The sequence below is a fragment of the Bos indicus genome, chromosome 29 (assembly GCF_029378745.1).
Source record: "Bos indicus isolate NIAB-ARS_2022 breed Sahiwal x Tharparkar chromosome 29, NIAB-ARS_B.indTharparkar_mat_pri_1.0, whole genome shotgun sequence".
NCBI lineage: Eukaryota > Metazoa > Chordata > Mammalia > Artiodactyla > Bovidae > Bos > Bos indicus.
The window spans coordinates 24,558,778-24,576,691 of record NC_091788.1 but is presented as its reverse complement, the minus strand read 5'-3'; the positions used below and the strand labels follow the sequence as shown (position 1 = coordinate 24,576,691).

The following is a 17,914-nucleotide window of genomic DNA, read 5'->3' as shown; positions in this document are numbered from 1 at the left end:
TATTGGGCACGTACTGACCTGGGGAGTTTCTCTTTCAGTATCCTATCATTTTGCCTTTTCATACTGTTCATAGGGTTCTCAAAGCAAGAATACTGAAGTGGTTTGCCATTCCCTTCTCCAGTGGGCCACATGCTGTCAGATCTCTTGACCATGACCCGCCCATCTTGGGTAGCCTCACGGGCATGGCTTAGTTTCATTGAGTTAGACAAGGCTGTGGTCCTAGTGTGATTAGATTTAGTAGTTTTCTGTGAGTATGGTTTCAGTGTGTTTGCCCTCTGATGCCCTCTTGCAACACCTACCGTCTCACTTGGGTTTCTCTTACCTTGGGCATGGGGTATCTCTTCACGGCTGCTCCAGCAAAGTGCAGCCATTGCTTCTTACCTTGGATGAGGGGTATCTCCTCACCGCCGCCCTTCCTGACCTTCAACGTGGGATAGCTCCTCTAGGCCCTCCTGTGCCCGCGGGGAAGCAGGAACCAAGAGTTGCTAGGGTTCAGGTGGGGTGAGGGGAGAAGGCTGGGCTAACCCACCGGGTTCCTGGGTTATGCGTTGGTCCTGTAGTCAGTCTTTCAGTCTCCTCTCTAATGCTGTGGCTACATGGACAGTATCTGAGGTTATTGAAGAGGTTCAGCAGATAGGAGGTGCCTGGTACCAGGGTGCTTCCTCTTAATGGGGAGACTTGTGCAAATATGCCTGGCCACAGCTGTAGTTCACCAGTTAATTCAGTGAGTACCAATGGGTGCTATTAATGTTTCTGAGAGAGAGAGTAGAGGTGGGACCAGAACAGGTGTCAGAGATGGATGTCAGATTTGGGGATGACAGAGCTGCCATTCTGAAGGGGGCTGTTGTACATTATGACTTGGTCCTCCCACCCCCTTCTATTTGTAAGTGATACTCTCATTCAGTCCTTTTTATCTACATTCAACATACTTATGGTCCACTTATTGGGTATATGTTTAGCACATTTCAAAGATTTCTAAATTTTTATCTATATTTAACACGTCTATGAGTTTATCCCAGATTGGGAAGATCCTCTGGAGAAGGGCATGGCAACCCACTCCAGTATTCTTGCCTGGTGAATCCCATGGACAGAGGAGCCCCGAGGGCTACAGTCCATGGGGTCACAAAGAGTTGGACACAACTGAGCGACTAACACACACACACACACACACACACACGCACGAGTTTTATAAATTCCACTTATTTTTCTTGTTCTTTTAAGAAGAACTGAATATTCTCAAATAATGCAGCAAACCCACATTGTAGTGGTTCCATACATATAGAAGTATAATATTCATGATAGGTTCTCATTAACTGGTTTTCATCAGTTGCCCTTTTAACTCTAGGGGAAAAAAAGCAGGCTACTGCAAACATAGGTGACATACATTGTTTTCAGAAATTGATCACAGTGTTGATCGTTGTCTTGGAAAATTGGCAGAAAAATTATAGAACCTGGGTTTTTTATAGATGGGAAATGTCCTCAGTACCATCTTGCTATGTGACTTAGGAGCAGGGGAAACTGATTCACAGAACTGTTGAACTAGGAAACAACTTGGAGACCATGGAGTTCAATTGTTTAAATTTTAAGATATGGTGTGTGAGGATCAGAGAGGTCAAGTGTCTTATCTAAGATCACACAGCCTAGTTATCTGCAGAACTTAGTCTTTAGTTCTTTGAAACCTGGTCCAATTATTATTGTAAAAGGAGTAGGATTTCTTATATTTTTTAGTGGCTGAAGTATGGTAAACATTTATTTGAAATAGCTTTTTTTTTTGAAAATGAAAATGTACATAAAATCTCAATTTATCAAAGTAGATGTTTCTTTTTTTTCCTTCACATTTCACTCTGAGTGCTAATGGGATCTCTTTACTTCAACATGCCAGTCATTTACAATAATAAATGAGAAAAGCCGGTAAAAGACATATTCAGCTTTCTAGGAGGGGTGGGCTGGATTAGTGCATTAGCTGGAGTGTCCTACAAAGAGGAATAGGCTGAAATGGCACTGGAAATCATTTTAATTTGATAGTCACTTAAGAAGTACTCATTTTTCTGCTAGTTGTCTGAAGGTATCATGCTATTTTCTGACTGTAATATTTGTGGTTACTTGAAGTAATGATGCAAACAATATAAATGACATAAATGGGAAATTTACGGAAATGTATGTTTCCATAAATATAACAGGAAAGCAACATTTCTGACTTTGCTGTGAATGACCCCATTGTTTGCCTGGTGATGCTCTGTTCCCACCACCTCCATGCACATCATTGCTCTGGGTTTAGGGCAGCCAAGAGTGGAGAAGAGACTTGTTTGATATTGTATGATCTCACTTATGTGCAATTTAAAAACAATACAAATGAACACACATGCAAAATGGAAACAAACTCAGATTTAGGGGCTTCACTTGTGGCTCACTGATAAAGAACCTGCCTGCCGCCAATGCAGGAGATGTGGGTTGGATCCTGGGTCAGGATGATCCCCTGGAGGAGAAACTGGCAACCCTTTCCAGTGTTCTTGCCTGGAGAATCCCATGGACAGGGGAGCCTGGCAGGCTACAGTCCATGGGGTCACAAAGAGTCAGATCTGACTTAGCAACTATGCAGATACACGATGGAAAGTACATTAGCAAATTAATTCAATAATCTTGATTGAATGCCTGTTTCTGGCCAGCCACTAAGAACTGTGGATGCAACAGGGAATAAATAAGTATGTCTGCACTCCTGATGCTTACAGTTGAGGGAGGAAAGAAGGGAAGTAAAGTAAGAAACATGGAACAAGGTTATGATAAGTGATATAAGGAAATAATTGATCACAGTACATGATAGGTGGGGAAATCACCAAAGTGGTGGATAAGACATTAATGGGGGTTTCGTTGGAGGGAGTGGCCAAGAGGTTGTCTATGCAGTGAGAGCTGGACAAGGGAGAGGTAGGCAAGAGTTAATTTGTATGTGGCCGTGCAGGCCATGCTGAGGAGCCTGATGTTACCCTGAGCAATGGGAAGCCATTGGAAGGTTTTATGCAGCAGATGGAAGGGACCCTGACTTCTGTTTTAAGAAGGGCACTTGGGCTGCTGTGTGGGTGACGGAGGAGGGAAGGCAGCGTGGAGACCTTGAGGATGCTATTGGAGAGATGATGGCAGCTTGAACAAAAGTTTAAGAGTGGGGCCAGGAAGAAATAAACAGATGCTAGCTGCCGGAGCCCTCATGATACGTTCTTGGATTGAATATGGAGGGTGGAGAAAAATAAAAAATCAAGGACAATTGCTAGTTTTTTGACCTTAGGAAGTGGGTGGTTCCATTTGCCAAGACTGGGAACTTTAGGAGATAGTAGAGGGTCATTGGAGAGAAAAAGAGCTCAGTGGTGGATACAACTTGAAATGATATTCAATGTGCACATGGAGATCGTCAGGAGGCCATTGGATATACGAGTCTGTTACTTAAAGGAGAGGTTAGGGTTGCAGATATAAACTTTTTGGATCATTGGCCATCAGATTTGATCATATCCCTCAGGGAAAATTGAGAGGTGAGGACACCCATAACTGGTCTGATATTCATCATTCCCCCAGTCGGCTTGCTGATTAATCATGGCTCTTTTTACACTGGGCCTAAGTTCAGAATCCTCTACGAGCTCTCTAGGCAGCACCACCAATCAGTTGAATCCTAACTGATGAGTAAAGAAGGAAGTAGCAAAAAGGAAAAAAATAAATCTAGATGTTAATCTCAACCAAGACTTTTTACCTGGCACTAAATTCTAAGTGAAACTGATTGCAAGGCTCTTTGCCCAGCAGTAATAATAATAAAAATAACATTAACAAACATTGGCTAATGGTCTCTAGTTTGCAGTGATTTATATATACATTTAATAGGTTTTGAATATCTTTATAGAAAGTCTTTATGGAAAGTCCTATCACTTCATGGCAAATAGATGGTAAAAAAGTAGAAACAGTGACAGATTTTATTTTCTTGGGCTCCAGAATCACTGCAGATGGTGACTGTAGCCATGAAATTAAAAGTCTCTTACTCCTTAGAAGGAAAGCTATGATCAACCTAGACAGTGTATTAAAAAGCAGAGATATCACTTTGCTGACAAAGGTCTGTCTAGTGAAAGCTATAGTTTTTCCACTAGTTATGTATGGATGTGAGAGTTGGACCATAAAGAATGCTGAGTGCTGAAGAAATGATGCTTTCAAATCATCAATCTTAAAGGAAATCAATCCTGAATGTTCATTGGAAGGACTGATGCTGAAGATCTGGTACATTGGCCACCTGATGTGTAGAGTTGATTCACTGGAAAAGACCCTGATGCTGGGAAAGATTGAGGGCAGGAGGAGAAGGGGACGACAGAGGATGCAGTGGTTGGATGGCATCACTGACACAATGGACGTGAGTTTGAGCGAATTCCGGGAGATAGTGAAGTCCATACCGCAGTCCGTGGGGTCACAAAGAGTCTGACATAACTTAGCAGCTGAATAACAGCAACAATGGATAGTCTTTCGCTAGAATTTTGTAAAAGGCATAGAAGCATTCCCTAAGTGACTCTTATGTCAGCCCTTGGCAGAAGCCTGACAGCATACCACTTAGTAGTAAAGCAGGGAAGGCCTTTCTTTAGGCAGGAAAACAAATGACACTCAGGTCGGTTTTCTGTGGGTAGAGTGTTCTGGGGTTGGGCCATTCCTTATAGAGGACCAGCCTGACTTCTGTGGATGTAAAAAGATTAGTCACAGCCTAAGAGTTGAGTTGGGTTGAGTTCAGTCGCTCAGTCGTACCTGACTCTCTGTGACCCCGTGGACTGCGGTACGCCAGGCTTCCCTGTCCATCACAAGCTCCCGGAGCTTACTCAAACTCACTATGCTTTATTCACTGGAGATTTTTAGGACTTAAGCCTGGGAGGCAGCACCTCAATTAACCCTGAGAGAACTGCTCCAAGGAGGCAAAGAGAGGGGCCAGGTTATGTAGAAATTTTGCAACAAAAGGTAGGAAGTTTGAAGTCAAAAGATTATTTTAAATTAAAGAAAACCAGGTACCCCAAGTTAAAGAATTTAGTGCTTTTCTATGTATGGAAAGATGCAAGTGTCGGGGCTCCCTGAAATCATTCCTACGCACCTCACGTATCTGTGGGCCAGTATACTGTTTTCACATCTCGAGTTTCCTCAGGGGAGACTGTGGGGAGTGGCTGTAGTCTGATGGCTGCTATTAATAGCAGAGATTCTTCCCTTCCTGAGTTCCCTCACCTGCTCACCTGCTTCCGGTTCACCTTCCGAAGGGCTCACAGGCTCACCTTCTGTGGTGGCCGCAACTGCTGTTGGCTGTGCACGCTTTGTTTACTGACATGGCAGGAAATAATTAATTTCTCACTTCCCACCATCTGTAGCCTAGACTCCTACATCTGGAAGACCGTGTTCTTTTCTGTGCTGCAAACTTGAAATGGCAATGTGTAGGATTACAGGCGATGTAGCTGGGGGGGACTGTGAGCAATCACCTAGTCCATCCGCCTCATTTTGCAGTTGAGAAGACTGAGGCCCAAGATGAAGAATTTGAGGATTTCTTTTTGTTTAAAAACCACTCTTTAGAATGAGGTGGTTCAAAGTCCTAACACGAGTCTGTGATATTGCTTGGGCGACATGGCCTTTGTAGTTCTATGCTTTTCTTTTCTTTTTAAAAACTCTTCATGCAATTTTTGAAAGGTTGCTTCCCATTTACAGTTCCCACAGAATCGTGGGTATATTCTCGTGTTGCACAGTACATTCTCGAGCCTATATTACACCGCACACTTTATGCCTCCCCTCCCCCACCGCGTATGGTCACCCCCCCTCCCCTCTCTCCTCTGGTGACCACTAGTTGATTCCCCATCTGTGAGTCTGCTCCTTTCTTTGTTATGTTCACTAGATTATTGTATTTTTTAGATTCCACATATGTGATATCATATAGTATTTGTCTTTTCTCAGTCTGGATTGTTTTACTTAGCATAATGCCCAGCTCCATTCATGTTTCTGCAAATGGAAGTATTTCATTCTATTATTATGGCTGAGGTAGGATTCCATTATATGTATACCACAGCTTCTTTACCCATTCGTATGTTGATGGACACTTGGGTTGTTTCCTGTATCTTGGCTATTGTACATAATGCAGTTCTATAATATGTTTTTTAAGGGTTCCTCAGGCAGTCCTAGAGAAATAATCAAGAGTTACCATACGTATCACCCTATCGCTTGCAGAGGACATTGGCAGGTCATGAGAGAAGTCCACCAATCCTCTGAATACTTTTTCTCTAATTCCAGTCCCTTGGTGCCCACTTCCTGGTTCCAGAAAGTATAGTGTAAAATAGTGGTGTGACACCCAGTTTTATCATGACAAGGGTGAGTCTGAGTATGAAACCATGAGGGATCTCTCTCATTATGTGGATGTTGCAGAAAGGATTCCTATCTAGGAGCAGGATTCTCCGAACTCACACACCTCTAGACCTGTTGAATTGGCCTCAACTTTAATAAATATTTCATGAGGACAGTCATCTACTGGATGTGTACAGAAATTCCAGGCACGTTGATGGATCCTGAGCATGCCTTGTATTTATTCTTTTAGCAAAAGCACAGTTGTCTGGCATTATTTGCTCTAGTAAATCTCTCCTGGTCATAAAGTGAGGACATATTTCCCTAGATGTGTGTGTGAGAGATAGAAGCTGAGGCCACGGGAAAAGGGAAATGAGAGCCTGCTGAGTGGCACTGGATCCTATTAGACTCAGGATTTTCTGAATTTTGAACCCCATTGATCTGACTGCCTCTCACCCTATTTTCAGCAACCTAATCTGTCTGCAGCAGGCCAAATTGCTCCATGTCCCATCAAAATCGCTGTCAGAAAAATCACTGACTGGCCAACTGTGGACTTGTCAAAGTGACAAGTGGGCATGATGGCCGGGACAGCATTTCCAGGCTTTGCCTTGAGTGCAGGCAGCCATGTGGAGTGGTGGGCGGCAGCTGAAAATGGAAACTATTGACAAGAAGGGCAAAGGGGAAAGGTACCCTGGATCCTCCGGACAAGGCATTTTTAACTGTGTGTCTTTCTTCCTTTTCCCTCTTGTCTTCCCTCTCCTCTTTTCCCATCTGTATTTCTTCTTAACTTCCCCTTCTCCTCCTCCTTGACCCCTTAGATGCAGAAAGAGAGATCCACGCAGCCCCTCATGTGAGTGAGAAATTAATTCAGCTGTTCCGGAATAAGAGTGAGTTCACCTTCCTAGCCACTGTGCAGCAGAAGCCATCCACGTCAGGAGTGATCCTGTCCATTCGAGAACTGGAACACAGGTAAGAAAGCACAGACTACTTCTCAAGATCTACCTGGAATTCATGCACTACACAAAATGTAAAGGGTGCAACTCCAGGAAAATGTTTGGCTGGATGAAACCTTGCGGCTGTTGAACACGTTTGTGGACTTAATTTGCGTTAAGAATTTACTTTGGGTGAAGTGGCTATCTTGTTTGCTCTCTGAGGACCACTCACCTATTTTGTATCTCCTGATAGACTTCGCTCATATAAAACCACATTCTATCCATCAGGTTTAGGTCATCAAGTTAAGTGGTTATATTTACCAGCAACCTCCAATAGGCCTTCATTGTGTTTATTTTATAGGAACTGTGCTTGACACTGGGAATATTAAGATGAATAGTATAGATTATTCTAAGGATCACATCACAGAAGTTAGTAGGGAAGGTGGACAAATGAATGTCGTGAAGAAGTGCTGGAAACTTGTGTTTCGGGGATAAAAGTAGTTGCTGTCAGTTCTACTAAGTTTTGTCTTAAGCCAAGAAAGGATGATGGTTGATAAGGAAATCAAGTGAGTAGATATTTGGCAGGCTGTATAGGAGGGAGTACAGAATAGGAAGAAAAGCATTCCAGAAAGAGGTTGTCATGATCTGAGATGGAACAGGTAAGTGGTTTACAGCTAAGTGTGTGTGGGGAAGGGGTGAGATGTGTGGGGTAGTCAGCGATGGGTGGTGTTACAGAAGCAGACAGAAAGTCAGATCCTTTCAAAACTTTGATGCCATGTCACAAAACTTGGATTAAAGACCCCGTAGATAATGGGAAGCCATATAAGGGTTTTCATTTTGAAAGGTCCCTCTGTTAGGGAATTCGAAGTAATTAGATAATCTAAGACAAGGTATACTGGTAAGCTGGAGCAAAGCAGGAGAGGGGAGAAAGAGTGTGTCCACAAGCCTCTGTTCCCCGAGAGCCCCTTCTCTTGGCCCCCATAAGTGTGCCGAACCAGAAGCGTGCTCCCCAGACCAGAGCCCCTGGACAGGCAAGTAGGCCTCTTTCTCTAAAAGACTAGGGGTATGTTTCAGTCTGCTGTATATGCAGTGCCCTGGAAGTGGTAACCTGCCAAGCACTATCTCTTCGACTGTTACAATTCCATGGGATCCAAGCGCTTGGCTCCACGGTTAGGCAATGAAAGCTGTCCCTTGGGTGACGGCTGTAAAAAAAAAAAAAAAAAAAAAAAAAACAGGCCAACAAACCAACCCAGGGCACTGGATAGCGCAGAAGTTCTCTTTATGCTGACCTGCCTGGAGTTCACAGACGCAGAACTCCAAGATGGTGTGGCTGCCTGTCTTCCTCCCGGAGAGTGTTACGGCAGGGCCCTGAATATGTCTGTTAGATTAGATACCTTCCTCTCAAGCCAATGCTTTACTGTAAGCAAATGAACTGCCTCTGACCTGCCCGCTCCTGCCAGGTAGGTGGGTGAGCTCTTTCTCTTATCATTATAGCCTTGAGGGTCCTGGGAACAGGAATCCCTTTGGTTTTCAAAGCTAAGCATTGTGGGAGGCTTGTCTGTTAGGTGTAGGTTTCAAGAACTGGGGTCCCTGTTGTGGAGTTCAAACTCTTTGCCCCTTAAACAGAAGTTCTAGGTTTTGAATTCTTCCTGACTGTGGGTCTCTGAATGAGGGTGGGGTTTATGGTGAGATTATGTCCCACCCCCTCCTATCTGCTTCAGTGTAGTTTTTTTTTTTTTTAATTCTCATTTGCCCACATCCCTAGCCAGTCTCTAGGTTTTCTCCAGAGGTAATTGTTCCATTGGTAGCTGTAGACTCAGTGTGTCCATGGGGGAGGTGTGTTCAGGACCTTAAGTCACCATCTTGGATTGGAACCTCCCTGCCACTTTTAATGTAATACCAGCTTTATATTAATCCTCTGAAAATACTTACGAAGCACCTACTCTGTTCTAGGTGATATGCAACTTTTTGTGGGGAAATGAAAGAAACAATATCTAAGAGTTTGGTGTGGGAAGCAGGGCATGACCACACAAAAAACTAAGGAATAAAAAAGAGCTGTTAATAGAAAAGTATTCCATTGGTGTTAAAAGGCAGTGTGTAGCTAATTTCAAAATTATGTGGCTTCCCCAAACTGATTCTGTGCCCCCTCCTCTCCTAGTGGACAGTGGTGGGGGAACATTGGAATCCCTAAGCCCATGTAACAGTCACTGCCCAGGCAGAGGGTGGCAAGAGTTACTGGGCAGGGGGTGTGGGAAGGGCAGGTTGGCCCTGGGCACCAGGGAGCAGCCAAGCCAGTGGCTGAGAACTGGTCTCAGGGAGGTGGCAGGTGGTGGTAGGCAGGGCTGCACATGAACAGAGCCTGCCCAGGGTGTGCTCCACTGTCCCCCCAGACCTCACTTAGGAAATGCAGTCAAAGGTAGAATTACTAAGAATTTCAAGACGGTGACTGCAGACTATTAAACCAGAAGCATGGGGCCCTTCTGAGGGCAGAATCCTGTGCAGATATACTGGACACCTGCCCATGAAGCCGGCCCTACCTTGACATCACAGCAGACACGGTGCCACCCTCCCTGACCCCCTCAGATCTCTTGTGTAGTTTCGGTGTGCCCTTCACCTGGGTTTGATGGACTCTGTTTCCAAAGCACCTAACAACTTGCCTCAGAGCGCTGGACATCAGCTTCTGTAGTCTCTTCATCCTATTGGATTCAGAGTGGAAGTGTCTGGGAGTTTGTTTCCTCCCCAGGCAGCCTGAAGTCAATGATTGACTCATGAGCGTGGAGTATGGAAGCCTAGTCCCTTGGCCTTGGATGCCTGGAGACCAGTCAGGCTCTGAGGCTTCATTCATTCCCCAGAGCGACCACGAAACAGGCTGAGGCTGCGACTTCCTGTTTTACTCCCTCCCTCTCCTGGAAGCACTTCTTTAATAGATCACTTGCTCTTACATTCTCATGTCAGAGTCTATAACTGGGGAAGCAGAGTTCAGTAAACCTTCCTTGTACTACTTTTTGGGATGTCAACCTAGATAGGCCCACTGAGGCCAAAAATAACGGAAAGGTGTTAGGTTCAGTGAATTCGGTATATTAAGTTGGCGGTTAAGGAAGACGACCTAGAGGGGAGACTCCTGAAACAGGTTGAGTTTTGCAGGCAAGGGAAAGGGAAGGGTACCGAAGTAGGGAGAATAGTGTGGGCAGTCTCACAGGGGAGAAATTAAGGAAACAGAATTCTTTTTTTTGTGTGTGTATGAAGAGAAAAGAGCAGAGAATAGACCAATTTGGCTGGAGTCGAGGGTCTTTTCATGCACATTTCCAGCAGAGGTGAGGATCAACTCTTCTGTCTCTTTTCACTGGTTAAATTTGTCCTCAGCCTCAGAGGGATGTGATGGACCCTGAGCCTTCAGTGAGGATGCTGCCAGCAGTACAGTGAGCTGGCTGTTTCTGGGTCAGCCTGGAGAAAGCAAGCTGGCATATGTATTGGTGAACAGGTATGGTTAGAGTCCCTGTGTTCTGTAGGTTGGGAGAAAGCGCAGGTTTCTTATTGCCCAAGGGTGGAGATGTCAAGCCAGTCTCAGCTTCACAGACATGGGAAGGTCATGTCCTTGCCTCAGCTTAGGGGTTGGGTGTGAGGGCCTCCTCTGCTTGAGGGCCATATAAATGTCCAGAAATAGAATGTATGGTGTCTTCAAATGCTTCTCAGTGGAACCAGAGAGCTTCCCAAAGCAGGTGAGGAGTGAGTGGAATGGCAGCCGATATAGGAGAGCTCCAGAGTCAGATGTCGTGGAGCTGGGAGTTTGACTTTTAGTTTCGCCATACCTGCTATGGAATGTCTTGGAACCTCAATTTCCTTGTCTGTAAATGGGGATAATCATCTACTTTGCAGGGTTGTGGTAAGCATGGAAAAAGAGAGTGTGTGTTAAGTGCACAACTCTTAAAAAATATATTTCCTTTCTTTGTCTAATCCTAAGTCTTGAAACACTATTTTATGGGTTTCTCTTTTGGAATCTAAAAAAAAAATCCATATCTTAAGAAAGGTTTTGAAAACCCTTTTGGTGTTATCATGTAGAGTCATCTGAGGCTACCTTTTCTTACTTTCTGGCAGGTTTCTAATAGAACCTGAGGATCACTGAATGGAAATCATATGACCATTTTTCATTGTAATAGGAAAACCTCAGGTCTTGACTCAAACAAAATAAATGAGGAAATATAAAACATTCCCCTCCACTTCTTAATTCTATGGTGCCTTCCTCCATGTTTGTTTAGTCGTATCAAGGGGAAGTATTACTATAAAGGATTAACTCTGAATCTGTAATGCACTTGGCGTTAGGTAATAAAGATCTGGTTTTCATTACCTCCCATAGAAATCTCACACCTCTTAGCTGTCACTCCACCATCTCCTCATCATTCCCTCAGCCTTTGGCAATAGCCTTCTGTCTCTATGGATTTGCCTATTTGGACATTTTATATAAATGGCATCATACAGTATGTGGTCCTTTGTAGCTGGCTTCTTTTATTAGAATGTTTTCCAAGTTCTTCCATGTTGGTAATGTGGGCCAGTAGTTCATTTCATTTTATTGCAGAATAATATTGCGTTGTTTGGATACCTTTTCATTGGAGTTGTTTCCTCTTTTTGGCTATTATGAATAATGCTGCAATGAGCTTTCCTGTACAAATTTTTGCGTGGACACATATTTTTATTCTCTTGGTATTAACCAGGAGTAGACTTGCTGAATCAAGTACTCACTATGTTTACCTGTTTTGTGGAATTGTCAGACTGTCTTTCAAAGTGCCTGCACCATTTTACATTTCTACCAGCAGTGTATTAGAGTTCCAATTTCTCCACATTCTTGTTAATGCTCGTTATTATCTTTTTGATATAGTCATCCTAGTAGATGTGAAGTGATATTGCACTGTGACTTTTTATTAACTGGAGTACAGTTACTTTACATTGTTATGTTTCTGGTGTATGCAAAGTAAATCAGCTGGACATATACATGTATCCCCCTTTTTTTTTGATTTCCTTCCCATTTCGGTAACCACTGAGAATTGTTGAGTATTGGTCCCTTTGCTATACATTTAGATTTTCCTGATGGCAGATAATGTTGAGTATCTTTTCAGGTACTTACTGGCTGCTATATATCCTCTTTGGAAAATTGTCTATTCAGAGCATTTGTCCATGTCTAATTGGGTTGTTTGTCTTCATGCTTTTGTATTAGTTATTTTATAGATACAAGTCCCTTATAACATATGATTTATAGATTCCCGCCCCCAATTCTGTAGATTCTATCATTTTCTTCATGATATACTTGGAGGCAAAAAAGTTGTTAAATCTGATGTTCAGTTTTTCTTTTGTTGCTTGCTTGTACTTCTTTTTGAAGAAACCATTGCCTAATCCTGAGTCTGAAGATTTACTGCATATGATTTCTTTAAAGAGTTTTATAGGCTTAATACTTAGATCTTGGATAGATTTTGAGCCTGTTTTCTCTGTGGTGTGAGGTAGTGGTCCAACTTGATGTTTTGTATGTGGATAGCCAGTTGTCCCTGCACCGTTTGTTGAAGACCAATGAATTTTCTTGGTAACCTTGTTGAAGATCAATTGCACATAAATATGATGGTTTATTTCTGGAGTCTCAAATTCTATTCCGTTGATATATATGTCTGTTCTTATGCCAGGACTGTTTTGATTATTTGGCTTTGTGTTAAGTTTTGAAATCGATAAATGTGAGTCCTGCAACTTTGTTTTTTCCTTTTCAAGATTGTTTTGGCTGTTTCAGTTCTCTTAAATTTCCATTTGAGTATTACAACCAGCTTTTCAATTTCTGCAAAAATATCAGCTGAACTTTGAAAGGGATTGCACTGAATCTATAGATCGGTGTGGGAGGGTATTGCCATCTGAACAACATTAAGTCAACTGATCCATTGACCTAAAATGTCTTTCCATTTATTTAGGTGGTGTTTATTTTTTTCCAACAGTGTTTTGTAGTTTCAGAGTATAAGTTTTGCATGACTTTTGTTAATGTTTTAAAAAAATGATTATTAAATATTCTTTTTGATGCCGTTGTAAATGTAATGACTAATTTCATGTCTGCTCATTGCTACTTTATAGAAATTCAAATTGATCTTTGCATATTAATCTTGTATCCTGCAGCTTTGCTGATTTATTCTAATAATTTTTTAAAGAATTTCTTAAATTTTTACTTAAAAGATCAAATCATCTACAAATAGTTTTATTTCTGTCTTATCTGAATGTATTTTATTTTCTTGACTAATTGCTCTGAGTAGAACTTCCAGTACAATGTTGACTAGAAGTGATAGGAACAGATAGTCTTGTTTCTGATCTTAAGGAGGAAAGCGTTCAATTTTTCACTGTGAAGTGTGATGTTAGTTGTAGATTTTCTTCGATGCTTTTAACCAGGTTGAAGAAATTTCCTTTTGTTCCTAACATGCATGCTTTTATCAGGTTGAGGAAGTTCTCTTCCATTTCTAGTTGGAGTGTTTTCTATCATGAAAGAGTATTAACTTTTTTCAAGTGCTTTTCTGTATCTATCAAGGTGATCATGTAGTTTTATCCTATTCTATTGATGTGGGATATTATACTAGTTGATTTTGGACATTATACCAAGATTGCATATGTGGGATAAATCCCACTTAGTCATGTGGGATATAGTTCTTGTCATATGTTCCTGGATTTGATTTAATAGTATATTAATTTTTGTATCTATATTCATGAGAAAGAATGATTTGTAGTTTTCTTTTGATGCCTTTGGTCTGATTTTTGTGTTAGACTTTTAGGCTCTGTGAGTTATGTGGAATAGTTATTTTTTTTTAGCTAACATTTGTTGATTATGTATCATGTAGTAGGTGTTTGCTTCTCTGGTGGCTTACTCAGATGGCAAAGAATCTGCCTGCAGTGCAGGAGACCCATGTTTGATCCCTGGGTTGGGAAGATGCCCTGGAGGAGGGCATGGCAACCCCCCTCCTGTAGTCTTGCCTGGAGAATCCCTATGGGCAGAGGAGCCTGGCAGACTACAGTCTACAGGGCTGCAGAGTTGGACATGACTGAAGGGACTCAGTCCACAGGCACTAGGCATTTAAATTAGTTTTTGTTTTTTTCAGATGATCCCCCTTGATTTTAAATATATTGTTTTGTAACTTGATAATAATGTGTTTTGTCTCTCTCATTCCAGTATTTATAGTAGCTATCAGTTTTTCTTGTCTTATGATACTGGCTAGACTCTTGAGATTAAAGGTCCTCATTAAAGTCAGAGAGAAGCAGCAGACAACGTATCTTAATGTTTTCTTATCTGTTTAGTATAATGTCTGATAGTTTCTAATCTATCTTACATATGTATATATACATATATACACACATATACGTTACCATGTAAAGGAAACTTAGTTCTGTTCCTGATTTACTGGAAGGTCAAAAGATCATGAACGGCTGTTACATGTTATTAAATCAATCTCGCTTATATATATGTGTATATATAGTATATATATGTGTGTGTGTTTTGTATATATACACACACATAAAATCATCATCTAACTTAAAAGGCCAAAAATTATGAACAGCTGTAACATTTTATTAAACACCCTCTCTGGGTACCTTTTGAAATAATTATTTTTTTCTTTCATTTATTAACATTAATTACATTGAGTCCATAAAGTTGAATTATTTCTGAAATCCTTAAATTTATATTTACTAATGTTTAAGATTTTTGCATCAATATTAATAATAATAATAAAATGGTAATGATTTAAGTGCTGATAAATGCTAGACATTGTTCTAAACACTTTAAACTCATTAAAGACTTTTTAACTCATAAGTGAGATACAGTAGGTTTTTCTGACTACGTGATTTAATTCAAAGCTTTTTGAATTTTATGCTCTAGACTGGTTTAAATATATAGGCAATACCTCTTTTATAAATGTTTCTGATAGAATTTGCCTGAAAATAATGTGGGCTGATAATTTGTGTTTGGGGAGGCTGGGAAATCTTTTATTACTGAAAATGTTCATTTCTCATCTCTTTTATGGTATTGTTCTACTTAATTAATTTTAGACTCTTCTGTGGACCAATTTACATTTTGTTGAAATCATATATTTTGAGATCTCCCTCTTTTGGGCAAATAGTTGGACATTATATTCCTTTACTTAATAAAATTTTTATATTTGTGGTTATTTCTTCATTAACTTGTAATATGAAATATATATATTTCCTTCTTAGAGAAGCTCATCATGGATTGTGTAATTTATTGACCTTTTTAATGAAACAGTTCTTAAGTTTAATTGAGGTCTGTTATTTTTTTTCACTTTAAATTCATTGATTTTTTTCTTCTTGCCTCTTTTTCAATCACTTTGGTATTTTTACTGGCTCATTCGATGTTTAGCTCATTTGTTTTCAGTATTTTCTGTTTACTGGTAAAATCACTGAAGACTTTATATTTTCCTGTGAGTGTCAGTTTGAATACAGCCCGTGGATACTGCTATATACTCTTTTCATTTTCAGTTCTTTTCTTTAGTTCTTAAATTTCAGTTTAACTCCCTCTTTTTGATCTAAGTTAGAGGAATATTTAAAAGTTTCGAAATGATTAAATGAAGTACTTAATGGATGACTTCTGGTTTTTATGGTTAATTAAAGATGTATAATACGTGCTGTAAGATAATGAGAGTGAAAATCTTTTCTGGTACCTGTACATACTCACTACTTTTATTTTCTGAGGGGAAACATCTTAAAAGGATGTGTAGTCTGTGTGTACACAGATAAACCTTTGTGTAGCATCTTAGTTGCGTTATTCAACTGTTTTATTTTATGACCTTGAACTATGACATTCTGAGAGAGGTAGGTTAATAGCTTCTACTATGATTAGACTTTTGTCATAATCTCCCTGGATAGCTTTAAGGGCTAATCCTGGAAGTGTCATGCATTGCCTGTAGCACATTTTATTGACCATTACTGGGAAATTGGTTCTAACTGTGTGCCAAGGATGAGAAAGCCTGGTTACTGGAGTAACTAGGCAGTCTCTGTCTTGATTGTTTGGCATGTGGTCTGTGCCCAAATAATGATAATTGCGTAGGTAAGAGACTGCATCACATAGGGGTTTTTGCCAGGTGGTACTCAGCCACATAGTATGTAATTAGCAACTGTTAATACTAAGCAGACAGATGATTCCTTTTCTTTGGCTCTGCTTAGGGCTGCTCAGAAATGTCATGTCTGATTCCCAAGGTTCTCATCGAATATATCGTCCCCGGAATAGATACTGCCCTGGATGTACTATATGTGGGAGGTGCGCAGGACAGTGAAAAGGGCAAAGGTGCTGGTACCTGGAGACAGAAATGAGGAATCCCTTGGGATTTTTGTACAGGACTAGAAGTGTTTGCCACACTGCTGTGTTTAAAATGGATAACCAGCAAGGGCCTATTGTATAGCACAGGGAACTCTACTCAATGTTATATGCCCGTCTGGATGGGAGGGAGTTTTCGAGGAGAATAGATACATATATATGTATGGCTGAGTCCCTTCACTGTTCACTTGAAACTACCCGAACATTGTTAATCGGCTATACCCCAATACAAAATGAAAAGTCTAAAGTTTGGGGAAAAAAGTAGTATTTGCTAAACATCTACCATAGTTGTTGGCTGTAATTTAAAAAACAAAAAGCCATGATGATGATGATAAGGTGGAAATTTGATGTTGAGGGGAAGGTGGATGCTAGGAAGTGGCCAGATGAGCAAACAGCCACTTTAGTTCACTGGCTAAAGGAAAACAGTATCTATCACCCAAACCTTCTGGTAATGTTCAATTTCCAGTGAAACGTCACCTTTGCTGACGAAGCACCATGGGGAATCACATTTTGGATCTGAACAATCTCCTTCCTGTGTACCATGGCAAGTCATCATCCAGTGCCTTTTCTGTCATCCAGAAAAGCTGCATTTACTGTTTTGGAAATCACTGCTTCCAGTTTCTGCCAGGCTTCCAGCTCTTCTCAGGCAAGGCCATTATTGAATTAATGGCGGAAGAGTTCATTCAGTGGCTGAGGTTCCTTCTAGCTAAAGGCAGGCATCTCTCTCACCTGGTGGGATTCCAGCAGCTGGAAGTGGATCATTTGGGAGATGATTCCTTAAACCAGGAATGAACTACTTGGCACAATGGTATCTAGAAACTCCCTTGGAAACTGAGCCAATTGAGTTTCCCTGAATATCTTGAGTGAGTAGATAAAATGAAATGGAAAGCTTAAATATAAAGACAATTGCAAACATACCTGGAGTTAGTAATTGAAGTAGACTCTTTTATGTAGTGCAATGGGCACTCTGTTATTCTTGCCTGTATTTCTAATTTGATGGATTTTTATCCTTTTTTTTATAGTGCCAGTTGAGCACATTGGTAAAGCAACAAAGACGAATGTCTTGCTGAGCTATCTTAATGGCAATGCAGATTTAATGTTTATTTTTTCTGATTAAAGTATGTTAATAAAGAGCTTTGTTAAAATGGAAAGCTTAATTAACGTGGATTAAGTCTAATTGAACGTTCTGTCAGTATATGCAACTCTATAAGATATAATGGTAAATCTTCTGATTTTCAATTTTACTTCTAAATTATAGATAAAATTCAATCTAAACATAATTAGCCAGGAATCTGAAAGTTGGGGGTCTAAGAAAAAGCTTACT

The 17,914-nt window shown here is 40.8% G+C and overlaps 1 protein-coding gene across 2 annotated transcripts in view; it reads left to right on the top strand.

Annotated features, from left to right (window-relative positions):
* The window catches only part of NELL1 (neural EGFL like 1), a 1,057,189-nt gene that overhangs the window by 100,526 nt on the left and 938,749 nt on the right, over positions 1–17,914 (top strand). For both annotated transcript variants that reach the window (XM_070783206.1, XM_070783205.1), the window contains exon 3: positions 7,140–7,290. In XM_070783206.1, coding sequence (XP_070639307.1) covers positions 7,140–7,290 — 151 coding nt within the window. The remainder of the gene's footprint in view (positions 1–7,139; positions 7,291–17,914) is intronic.